The sequence below is a fragment of the Plodia interpunctella genome, chromosome 29 (genome assembly GCF_027563975.2).
Source record: "Plodia interpunctella isolate USDA-ARS_2022_Savannah chromosome 29, ilPloInte3.2, whole genome shotgun sequence".
NCBI classification, from domain to species: domain Eukaryota; kingdom Metazoa; phylum Arthropoda; class Insecta; order Lepidoptera; family Pyralidae; genus Plodia; species Plodia interpunctella.
The window spans coordinates 1,765,860-1,779,162 of record NC_071322.1 but is presented as its reverse complement, the minus strand read 5'-3'; the positions used below and the strand labels follow the sequence as shown (position 1 = coordinate 1,779,162).

General features: G+C 35.3%; 1 protein-coding gene across 13 annotated transcripts in view; it reads right to left on the bottom strand.

Moving 5' to 3' along the window:
• LOC128682010 (segmentation protein cap'n'collar-like) overlaps positions 1 to 7,202 on the bottom strand; it is a 111,218-nt gene extending 104,016 nt beyond the window's left edge. For 7 of the 13 annotated variants that reach the window (XM_053766435.2, XM_053766445.2, XM_053766443.2 and 4 more), the window contains exon 1: positions 900 to 1,148. Coding sequence is in view for 2 of the 13 variants with exons in the window: in XM_053766452.1 (XP_053622427.1) it covers positions 3,870 to 3,959 (90 nt within the window). In the remaining 11 variants the exon portion in view is untranslated. Of the gene's footprint in view, positions 1 to 880; positions 1,150 to 3,869; positions 3,972 to 6,980 lie in introns of those variants that run through there. The other 6 variants (XM_053766451.2, XM_053766449.2, XM_053766452.1 and 3 more) reach the window with 5 other exon arrangements.
• Positions 7,203 to 13,303: the final 6,101 nt, after the last annotated feature.

Sequence of the window (13,303 nt, the reverse complement as noted above, 5' to 3'; positions counted from 1 at the left end):
AAAATGCTCAGATGCAAGGGAATTCCAACTTCTCTCATTTAGTGTGATGGTATAATTATTTTATTTTTATTGTTATCTACCCATGACCTACTTAGTGAACTTAAACATAAAAATATCTCTCTTTGTATCATTTTATTTCTTATGACGTAGGGTCGTGTTCATCATGGAGAATTAAACAGAAGCAACAACTTTCTTGGCACTATTAATGGAGTGGTTTGCCATCTTCATAGAAAAAAATAAAAATATCTCCACAAAAGTAGTTACCTACCTACCTAGTTTTTTATTATTTCTCAGATTTGAAAATTCAAATTCTTTTGACATAAAATTTAATCTATGTGATAAAAAAAAATTATTATAGGTACAATAATAGATTATAGAAGAGGATTAAAGCTTGTTCACACATTGGTGTGCCTATATAGCATTCCTAGTTTTGTACAGAGAGCATAGCAAATAATTACCATAAATATAGCTCAATATCAGATTCTGATAAGAAAAAGTTGTTAGATAAGATTGTTAAAATGTTTGACATGTAACAAAGAATATTCAAATTGGTGAATTATTCTAGATACCTCATTGTAACATAGACAATAACATTGTTATTTGTAAATGCAAAAATTTATAATAGATATTGTTTACTTATGTAAGTATAATACCTACCTATAAAGTTAAATAAATTACATCTACCAAAATAAGTAAAAAACAAGCAAATTTCTTAAGTGAAAAGATATTTTTTACTACAACGTTTAGTTCCTAATAAGAACTTCAAAACAAAATCGTAAGTTACTGAAGGTAAGGTATAATTATATTTGGAGGTTACTCAGGAAAAAATAACTAGAGACTTGTTTTTTGCACGTGAGACAGTCGTAGAACTCAGTCTTACGTTCCGCTCTGTTACCAACCAGCACAATACTGTAGAAGCCACTAAAACACGTAAATTCACCGGAAAAACTACAAGTGTACAGTATAATTCAAAGTTTCTTGCACAAAATTTTCAATACACTGTAATCCAATATTATATCACACTACACACGTAATAATTCAGTATCTTTATACTTTTTAATGGATTTTATATTAATATAATATAATTATCAACGCGAAATGATCGAAAAACAAGAACACGCGATAGTGAAAATCTTTTGTGACTGACTTCTCGTTGAACTATTCAACACTGACAAGTAAAATGACACGTCATGCTGACAAATAAACAGAGACAGCGCTATACATTTGAAAAAGATAAAAGCAACGAAGGGCAGCTGATTATCCAACCAAATAGAAATGTCTTTGACCTGCGGATTTTGTCGGCTGATGATGACTAATTTGATTGTTTACAATTACTATTTTTAACTTATATAGTGAATTTGACATTAATAAATATAATTAATATTTGCTTATAGATTTACTCATCAAAGATTATAATATCCTTCTGGAAAAACAAATTTTATCAAAAACAAAAAAAAAATATAAGCACACGCCATCTGTTGTCGAGTAGCTGATTTTTTTAAACAATTGTGCTATTTTTGTGTTTAGTTTTTTTTGCGGCCATTAGATGGCATTGTGTTCTGATTACCTCATCGCATTGCAAATTATTTCGTCATCTTTATTCGTTTACACTCATCACACTGATGTTACTGGAAGTATTGTAGTAATATTCACGATAAGGCATACAGTGGAATCCGGCTCCACACTATCGCGGCCCAGTTCGCCGAATTATGGCGGACACTACTGGCGGTTTTCATTGCGCTAAATAAAAGCCAAATACCAATACCAACTAGGTAGGTACGCAATGTTAAAGCATCTGTCTGTGTCTGTGATAGTGTGGAGCCTACATCCTATTTAGTATCCTATTTAGTATCGTTACTAAATAGGATGCCAGCAATGTATAATGAGCCTGTTAAGTTCGAAACTGATAGGATAATCTATTGCCGGCCTTATATTATGCTAGCTTCACACTGTCGCCGAACTCAGACAGATACCGACACGTATGCATGAACATTGCGTAAGTTGTACGTGAGCCATTATTTACCACAATGGAAAACCAGCAATGTATACCGAACCGGAAAGTTCCACGAACTGTTGCGCGATAGTGTGGAGCCGTCATTACATTTACAAATAACTAAATACACTTATTTCTATTTTTCCTTTATACCACAATAGTACCTACTTAAATTCTATAAATATTTATACTAACTTTTGCCCGTTGCTTCACCCGCGTTTATTTTGTGCGTCCGATCCGATCAAAACTGTTTTATTGTATTATTATCGATATCTCGGGTTCTAAGCAACGTATACCGATGAAACCTATACCAGATTTTAAGTTAGACCAACCGATGCGCGAACAAACAGAAAAATTCTGAAAAAAATTGTTTTAGCTTCCACAGACATAGCCACAGACACACCACAGTTTTATTATAATGTATAGATACGTTTTGTCTCAAAAGATAACATTATCATAAGGAATTACAAACTTACGTAACACGAATAGTGTAGATAGGTAGGATAATATTTACAGAGTATTTACTTGATTTTGACTTTATTAAATACAAACAAAAAAGACCGAAAATACAAATCCTTTCTCTTTTTAATATAACACATGGATATAGGGAGTAAAAATAGCGGGCAATCATATAAATTGACATATTATATTTAGTTATATTACACTAGATGTTGGGAATTTTGAGATAAAATATAGCCTATGGCAATCTTGGATAATGTACCTTACTAATGGTGAAAGAATTTTTGAAACCGGTTCTGTAGTTTCGGAGATTACCCGCCTCAAACATACAAACTCACAAACGCTTACCTCTTCATAATATTAGTAGTGGACAAACAAAAAAAAAAGAACGAAAATACAAATCCTTTCTATTTTTAATAACACATGGATATAGGAAGTAAAAATAGCAGCCATTCATATAAATTGACATGTTATATTATTACATAAATTTCGAATTAACTAAATATAACATGTCGACGTTTGCACGCTATGTTTTTGCCTAATGCATGCATTTTACTTGAGGCAGTCTCGAACAGGCTACATAAGGCTTACACAAATTTTGCCGTCCCTTCTGGGACGCCCGCCATCACGTTCGTAACGCGATCCACTTAACGACCTAAACTGATATGCATCGCAAATTCGTGAATACGATTCATTTTACGTTCCTAAATTGAACTGTGCTGCATTTTCATCGTTCTTTAAAAGTTGATAGTGCTTAGGTCCGAGTGCTTAGTTAGATCTTAGTCATAATCATATTTAAATTGTATTATCAATTAAATTGCAACCGCATGAAATTACATGATTATTATTGTCTACATCATATCAGATTATTTTCGATATTGGTATGTGTACTGTACTGTGCTGTAAACTTGGGAATATTTTCACATCCCACGATTTAAATAACTTCTCGTGTAAACTACACTTATTTAAATCGTTATTTTATTTCTGTGCTAAGAAATGTTCAATCATTTATTTATTTAAGAACTTTATTGCCTAAAAATTACAAAAAAAAAAAAATAATAAAAAAATACACAATAAGTACAAATTTTTATTGCCCTCATTTTTCAACACCGTCTAAGTCCTATCCTATCGTCCAGTAACAATGTAACTCGACACTGGCAAAAATAAGCTCTATTGAAGAAGTTTGATTGTCACAAAGAAGAAAAGAAAAAAAAAAGTACAAATTGACGAGAATCTGAAGTATTATATAATCTGTGAACTGAATGAAGGAATGAATGAAATAAATATAATTGAAGCTAGTCTACTTACTGGTTGTACCAATGGAATTAACTAAGTCAGCGTAAATTTGTACAAAAGGTGGACTTACGCCACATTAATCATGTGTGTGGAGCTGCTAAGTATTGTGTTCAAAACTCACCGGTATAAACTTCTTGTTGATGGCGGCCACGGTCTCAGGGTCTGGACTGAGGCTCCTCATGGTCGGCAGCACTTCCTCCACCATCGTCATGTTGGCAAGCAACTGCGACAGAAATATATATTTTATTCATAAACCATAAAAAATTACATTTACAGAAAGTGAACAAATTATAATCTATAGGTACCTATTATTATAAAGAGGTAAGCGTTAGTGAGTTTGTGAGTTTGTATGTTTGAGGCGGGTAATCTCCAAAACTAGCGAACCGATTTCAAAAATTCTTTCACCAATAGAAAGCGGTACATTATCCAAGATTGCTATAGCCTATATTTTATCTCAAAATTCCCACGGGAGCGAAGCACCGGGCAATAACTAATATATTATAAAGAGGCAAGCGTTTGTGAGTTTGTGACTTTGTATGTTTGAGGCGGGTAATCTCCGAAACTAGCGAACCGATTTCAAAAATTCTTTCACCATTAGGAAGGTACATATCCAAGATTTATATAGGCTATATATTATCTCAAAATTCCCACGGGAGCGAAGCAATAAATAAGCTACAAAAGAATATTTTGGTCGACTCAGCCTGTGCCGTGACGAGGAGCCATGGCGCTGATTTTCAGTGATACCAATTAAAATGGCACAACCACAAAAAAAAATATATGAGAAAAATCCGCGAAACATAAAAACGGATGGTTCTCGTTTCGACCGATGCGGCCGCGCTGTCATTACAATTTTTCAAATTTCTTCAAAGACATGAATTAATTTTACTATTAGACTTTAAAATTATTAATCTGTACTGTGGTAATGTCAATTTTATGAATGACTAGCTGCGCCCTGGCTGGGTGTTTCTCTCCCGTGAGAATTTCGAGATAAAAATGCTCAATGTGTTAATCAAGGTTATTTTAAACCCGCGTACAAAGATTTAGCGTGAAATACTAACTAGTAACAAACAAACAACAAACAAACAAACAAACAAACAAACAAACAAACAAACAAACAAACATACATACATAAATATGTATAGTTTTTCAGGATGTATGTATGTATGATGACCTCGGTGACCCAGTGGTAAAGTGGTAGTGAGAGGTCCTGGGTCATGATGGAAAATGATATTTTTCTGATTGGCCCGGGTCTTGGATGTTTATCTATATATGTATTTGTTATAAAATATAGTATCGTTGAGTTAGTAACCCATAACACAAGTTTCGAACTTACTTTGGGGCTAGCTCAATCTGTGTGATTTGTCCTAATATATATTTATTTATATACATACAATAACATCATTAAAAACTTACGCATTTATAATATGAACGATTGATTTTGGAAACGATTCCTTCCTCCTCATGGGGATTTCCTTCTGATTTTATGACAAGCTCCCAAGAAGTCCTACACTTTTTTGGATATTAAAATAATAATATTTGTTTTATTATCGAAACAAAATCATTGCCGCTCTGGTAAATATTTATCTGATAAAAAAATTATCTATAATAATGACAGTACCTATAGATAGAGTAATCTTAAACAAATACCGTCGTTCGTTTGTACGTAACGTATTGTATACAATAGCACAATAAACCAGTGTGTCTATTACGCTAACTTACAGCCAAAATTGCTTATTAATACTATTGAGACTTGAGACACGATAACTGCTTATCGTCTGGCTTTGGTGTGGTTAGTAGAATCAACACCCTCTCTGTCAGTAATATAACTTTGGCGCCATTGCGCCGTGCTGTTTCCGCCCTAAAATACGACTATATTTCGTAATAGCATGCAAGCATGTATGTCACAAGATAAATGTATATTTTTTACCGAACTGCGGGAACATAGCAGGGTTTTTAGCTTCAGTTTTAAAAACTAATTAATTTCTAATTTACCCCAACCCCAAAAAAATAGATATATGGTGTGTTTGGGTCGTATGTACATAATTACATAGACTTACGGTTTGTCCTGTAAATTTGAACTCAGTCGGTTCAGTAGTTTAGGAGATGTGTGAAGGACGAACAGACAGACAAATGACGAAAAAGATAAAAACCTCGTGTGGTGGAATGGATATAGAATCAAGGTACTAGAGTTGTCAGACCATGGCCACGCATGACGCCTGACGACATCAAGCCAGCGCTTCTTGCGTTTGCCTTTTACTAGCGGCCCTCCCTTTTTATTTTAAAACTACGAGTAGATAGGCCCATCCCGAATTTTATCTTTCCTATTTATTCCTAAAGGTTTCTTCTGTCTCTGTGCCTAATTTTATCAAAATTGGCCCAGTCGTTTTTGAGTTTCGAGATCGAGAAAAACGTGTTACAGCTCACTCAGTCCTTTGAACAGAGAATTTCGAAGTACCAAACCTCGTAATTTCTGAGATACTTATTTGGATTTGAAAAAAACTCTATTATTCACATATCCCATTAAATAATTCAAACTGTTTAATATTTTCGTGTTTAGACAGCATTCCTGTTCCCGCGTTTAATTGTTGAAATCCGTTATAGTTCTCAATTTAGATGTTTCAAATTTATAAGGTTAATTTTAATATCTAAGCTCTGCCTTAGTAGGTATGTACTTAAAATTTTGTAACGTTCTTAATTTTGCTTCACTTTTGTAACAGACACAAATACTTACCTATTTCGAAAATTGTCCAGGATTCGAACCCTATTGCTATACAGTTGTTTTGTTGCTAAATTGCTACCGATGCGCCCGCGGCGCTTTTCCCTTTCACACGTAACAGCGTATCGTCAAGACAAATTAGGCCAAAAGACATTCAAATAAAGACCAATTTACAACAGCATGAGAAAATCACATTCCATCTGACCCTAAAATTCTTGATTCTGATTATTACGTCATATTTTTTACAACTGTCATTTAAAACGGCGCTAGTGTCGCCGTACATTAACAAGAGAAGGAAAGTGATGTCAAAATTACAACATCGATAGAAAAAAAACTATTTTATCTGCGTAATTTGTATATTTATTTAGGTACCTGTCTATGTTATATTATATATACTTATAGAGACATTAAAATAAGTATTTATGCTTATCAATACAGCAGGCAATAGATTAGGTAGGTATATCTATTATAATCAAATAATTGGTACAGCATTGAATATTCAATAAAGGCACTTACTTTTTAATATGTAATCCGAAATTTGACAACGCACAGATTAAAAATCAAAAACTGCAGAATGAGGAAAACCGATTCGAAACTTGAAGTAAATAAAGTATAACACGACACGATTCTGAGAACTTGGAACTCACAGCACAATCGACGGACAAAAGTGTGTTTTCAACTTATTAGGGTTATACTCGCAGATTCCACGCATAGACAGCGTGAAGGACGGAGCCTAACTACATTAAAAGATATACATATATATACTTATGACGACATATAAGTGATAATGAATGATAAGAGATTGTGAGAGGTTTCGCTTGATATTGTGGCGTTATCTCAAAAACAACTAAATACATTGATAAATAGCTAAGTATAATTCGACATGTGTGACACGGAAGCGTGTAATTATTGTCAGTCATAGTTAATGATTTTTGCTTACATAATCGTATTTACCAAAATGGCGTCTTGGATGTTGTGCGTAAGCGCAACGCGGGTGATTCAAAGTATTTTTACTTGCGCAAATTTTTGAAATACTTTAGGTACCTATTCTTTTTTTAAATTACCAAACAGGCATGCAGTTGATGTTAAGTGGCCACCGCAGCCTATCAACGCCTGCGTCAGATCCTGTGGCATTAATGTCTGATAAAAAACCCATGTCCGTGCTGTAAACCGTTAAGGTGTTTGTTCCCTCGTTGGGAGCCGATCCTGCTTATCATTACAAAACATGGAAACTGAAGCGACGTGGACTATTTCAACTTTATAGGTTGTACTTACATTGTTATATTACTGATAAAAAATTATACATACATTTATATTTAAAAAATGGTAAGCCCTTCTGGCATAATAGGGATCAACACTGTTTGAATGAGTTTCTTTCGGCATTTCTTCTCAGCAGTGGTCGTTCCGAAATGCTAGTAGCTTTGGTAAACATCATTTAATTTAGAATATGACGTGAAAAAGTGCTTGTGAAGGCCTAATTTCTGAATAAATGATTTGATTTTGATTTTTGATTTAGGACAACTAAGTAGGAGAAATCTAACTGCAAGATTAGATTGCAGACAGACAAGCAAATATCTGGACAAGGCGAAATTAAATAAAAGCTTGAAACGAGGAGAAACGGGAGAGAACGCTAGTGTCTTTTGTTCGCTATCGTGTGCATCGGCTTTTCTAAGTTTAGATATATTTATTGCCTGTCATTTTTGCTGCATACAAGATAATACAAGTTTTTGTATGATTCGGCTATATCCTTCCGGTTTTCACCAATAGGCAGAGTGATTCCCGAGGAAGGTTTAAGGGTATAATATATTATGTTTTTACCCGAGCGAAGGCAGGACGGGCCGCTAGTTACAGGTATTAGGTACAGATGTCAACCCTCCTTAGAAATAAAAAAAATATTCAATAAACTAATTATTAATATAACTAATTGTTTTAACTAAACTAACTAATAATTATTATAACTAATTGTTTACATCAACTATTATTTAGGCTGTGTCTCTGAATTGCCTCGTACTGGATAATAGATGAACTGAAGTAACCTTTATTTAGCCTACAAGGAAAATACTAGTGAAGGTCGAACCACTCATCGTGGACAAGAGTAAAGTTCATTTTCTGTTCATAACTACAACATAAACTATAGAGAAGTGATGTCATTGTTGTATGTGTCTGTTATATGATTGTGGGAGCGTGGATTTTCGCCTAATATTCTTCAAAAATTTGGCCGTAAAAACAGAATACGGAGAGGTGGTGCTGTGAAACTATCACCCTGGACTTCTACCACGAAACTTGTATCGTACATACATACCCTGTGGTTCTTTAGACACGTCACGACATCATTTACATCACTCGAAATTCTATCGCCAGCTCCATACTGTCGCATTTGTCCACGTTCTGTGATATTGTGACAGTAAAATCTGGAAACAAAAATGGAGACGTCTGGCAACGCTGTTTGTCGTGCTTCCAGCCCGAAACAGAAAAGGTGACTCGAATATAATTATCTACAACGTTAGGTATAAGAGCAACACTTTATAAGCAGTGGTTATTGGTATATATAATATGTACGAATCTCGCGTAATGTGCACGATGTAATGTCTAATTAATCCGACCTTCGCGTTGAAAGGGTTGACGTTGTGGCCTAGTCTGCATTAGAGGAGGACTATATTGGCAATTTTGTTTTACTGATACTCTAAGGACTATTGGGTATAAATTTTCCCTATGACCTACAACGTGGATCATCAAATAAATCTATGAATCAATCAAATTTGTGAAAATTTATACGGAGATTCTACAAGTAAAGTCTATTGGGAAATAATCCAATGAACAAAATGTATTTTAGTCTTATTTTTTATTCCGATTTCGGCGCGCCCAATCTGTCGTCGGCGGGCGTCAGCTGATTTTCTTTTTTTATTATATCCTTCAATTTATCCAGATCAATGTTAATATCTACATCTATCCCCTCTCTTTTGGGGTCGAAGTCATCCCATTTTTCGACCCATTTCTTCATTCGCAATCGTCTTCTGTATGCATTATCTGATGGTACTTCACGTTCTTCCTTGCCTGCCCTTAATAAATTACCAGCGCCACCCTGCTGTTGCAGTTTCTTCTGTTTTTTTATATATTTCGCTTTTGCCTTCGCCCTAGAATAATTATAAAATACTGTAAAATTTGCACATATAAATTACTAGCTGCCCGGGATTCGCTTCAAGGGGAATTTCGGTATAAGAAGTATCCTATGTATACCCTAGGTTATATTCTCTCCGTGTACCTACCAAATTTCATAACAATGCGTCCAGTAAAATTTTGCGTGGAAGAGTAACAAACATACACACATTCATCCTCACCAATTTACGCATTTATAATGTTCGTAGGAAAGGATTACTAGGATTTACTTTCATACATTAGTGTCTTAATCTTGTGTGATGCCAGCTCCACACTGTCGCCGAACTGGGACACATGCACGAATGTGTGAACATTGTGTAGTTAGTATGAGTACTTTTATTCACCGCAATTAAAAGCCAGCAACGTATATCGAATCCGCCAAAGGTGGCACACTGTTCGACGGGGTTTCATACAGGGTATCTAACGCATAACCTTCCAAGGGTGCATAAGGTACATAGAGACTAACATCTTTTGTTCTACGACTTTTGTCTAAACGTAATTAATAAAAAAAAAAAGTTTCAATGTCGTTTCTATAAAACGTTATCTCTACGATCGATTCCGCTATAGGTTCGCAGAGCGTTTCGACCGCTGCAGTCGCGCTGTTATTACAATTTTTCAAATTTTAACGAAGACAAGAATCAGTTTTACTATATGACTTTTACATCAATTACTCTGTATTGTAGTAATGTAAATTTTATGAATTATTGATTTTGGAAATGATTCCTTCCTCAAGAAAATTGACGCGCGGCCGCAGCGGTAGAAACGCTCTGCGAATACTGTACTGTCTCGTGTTGCTTGGCTATTACATAGAGTTAGATATGTAGAATCGCAAATTGGATTATTTTTATATGAAAAAAAAACTACGTCGTGGAATAAAGTTGCTTGGTTTGATGTAGGTACCCAAGTAGTCTTTAGGAGGTTTTGCGTTTGATACCAGCAGGCCTACCATCAACTTTTACAGAACGATTCCAATGCAACTCAGTTCTATTTAGGAACCTAAAATGAATCGCATTCATACAAAAAATTAAGTCGATGGTACGATTTTACGATGCAGATCAGTTTAGGTCGTAAAGTGGATCGAAGGTAACATATATAAACAAATTCATGTGGCAAGAGTAAGATTCAAACCTAGGACCTATTGATAACTAGGCTATATTGTTCCCCTGAGATTTGCGAAACACCTGTATTCTATAACAGGTGGCGCTAAATGACGTTTTATAACTTTGCAAGTAAAAAACACTAGATGGCGCTGTGTGTATTGTAAATGCGCTATGGATATTTTATTTCAGCTATCCCAATCCCATTTTAATACGAAGAAAAGACTGTAAACCCGAGGACATTTAAACGGACGAAGGCGCGGGTAAACAGCTAGTAATTTAATAAAGTACTTACAACTTCGCAGCATCACGTTTCCGTTTCTTTTCGAAGTAATCTCGTTCGATTTTATGGTACAAATCTTTTTCTAGTAGTATTTGCATGTAACGGCCATCTGTAATTATGGGATAACTAACTGCGCCCCGGGGCTTCGCACCCGTGGGAATTTCGGGATAAAGAGTACCCTATGTGTTATTCCAGGTTATATTCTACCCGTGTACCAAATGTAATAACAATCCGTCCAGTAGATTTTGAGTGAATGAGTAACAATATTACTCACAAACTTTCGCATTTATAATATATTAGTAGGATGGTCATATTCTGCAGCCGTTCGTGACCGACTGGACACAGGCCTCCTTCCATCCACGACAACCATCTCTGTTCTGGGCCATGCTTATCCAGTTGTTTCCTTGACATCGTCGTCCCATCAAGCTGTCGGATGCCCTACGCTTTCGTTTTCCATTTCATTATATAAAATCATTATTATTACCTATAAATGCGAAAGTTTGTTTGTTTATTTTTGTTACCTCTTCACGCGTAATGTTCTTGATATTTCGCATAATTAATATAACTAAGAGTATGGAGAAGGACATAGGGTAGGTACCATAGATAAAAGAAACATATATAAAAAAATTATCTATGGTCGGTACCTTTCATCCCGTTAAAACCTATTGTAGCTGGCGCTAAATAACTTTGCCTGAAAATACTAGTTGGTGTATGTATTTAATTTCATAACAATCCATCCGTGAAAGAGTAACAATAATACACACATACACACACACATATGCATACATCCTCACAAACTTTAAGTATAATGTGAAAATAATAATGACGGACTAACGTATAGAATGGTAAGCGTCGTACAAAGTTTGTGTCGTGTTGGCTTTTCTCTCCCATTTTTTCATGTCGGTATGAAAATAATATGTTTCCACCATTTCTCTGAAATGCTCAATTATACCCGCTGTGATAATACCAAGCTCGTATGATAATGTGCCCTTGTACTTTTCTTGTAATTTCTCCGCCAGCCTCAACTTCAATATTACATCTGGAACCAATATTCGCATTAATTCATTTGTTAGTTCAACCTTTATGATGACCGTGTACCAAATTTCATAATAATCGGTCCAGTAGATAATGCGCGGTGAGGAAACAAATAAACAAACTTACTTTCACATTTATAATATTAGTTGGGATTGTGACAGTTGCAAGTTATAATATTTATTAATTAATGTATTCTTTTACCTTTTAATATCAGCGAGTTCAGGTGATGAAGTCTTTGAATGAGAACAATTTCATGTTCTTTATTTTTGGTCAATTTCTCCGGAGGATCATTTTGCGAATGATATTTGCCTTTGACGAAACCAAATTTTTGCCCTGAGCTTGTGCCAGCGGACAAAACTGCAATGTTCATTCATATTAGTACTGTGGCGACATCTACCACGCCACATGCACAATGTAGCAGATGTAAAAAGCCGACCAAACGCAATGAATAACAAGCCACACAAGTGATCCGCGACGCTACGGACAGATGGCACTACGGTCGACTCACTACCAGAAGCTAACAAGCCTAGACCGCGCAGACAGTGCGTTTTTGATTGGAAGCATATACAACCTCCGACATGACACCGTCAGAGCCGAGCGGTTCCCCAGCGCTACACCTAGCCTGGCGGGAAGATCTTCCCTTTGTGGCCCTTTGTGGCGGTCGAGCAATAACACCTCCTAGCTCCCACGCTATATAGTAGTACCACAGATTTAAAGCTGCGCCCAGGGGCTTTGCTCCCGTGGGAATTTCAGGATAAAAAATACCTTTTGTGTTATTCCAGGTTATATTCTACCCGTGTACCAAACATAACAATCGGTCCAGTAGATTTTGCGTGAGAGAGTAACAATCTTACACACGCAAATACACCCATACATCCTCACAAACTTTCGCATTTATGATATGAGTAGTAAAAAACTATTTAAAAATACTTACTCAAAAGAAACAATGGAATTTTAAAGAACATTTTAAACAAACTAAGTAATCATATCGAGTATGTTTATGATACATCGTAACATACAAGACTAAATTGTTATGGCATGGTAGGCAGGAGGGGCTTAAGGTGCGTGCCTCCACCTTAAGAAGATGACCCTTCGATGAACAAAGAAATATGCGACCTACCTAATTTTGATCAGAGCACCTCACAAACATAAAATAAATCCATCACTGGAAAAACTAGTATATCCAAAAATATAACAAAAAATAATTTACATTTTTTGGGCGATTTTGTATGGTCGGTACAACATGTCTGTCGCTTCCATTTCTTTCT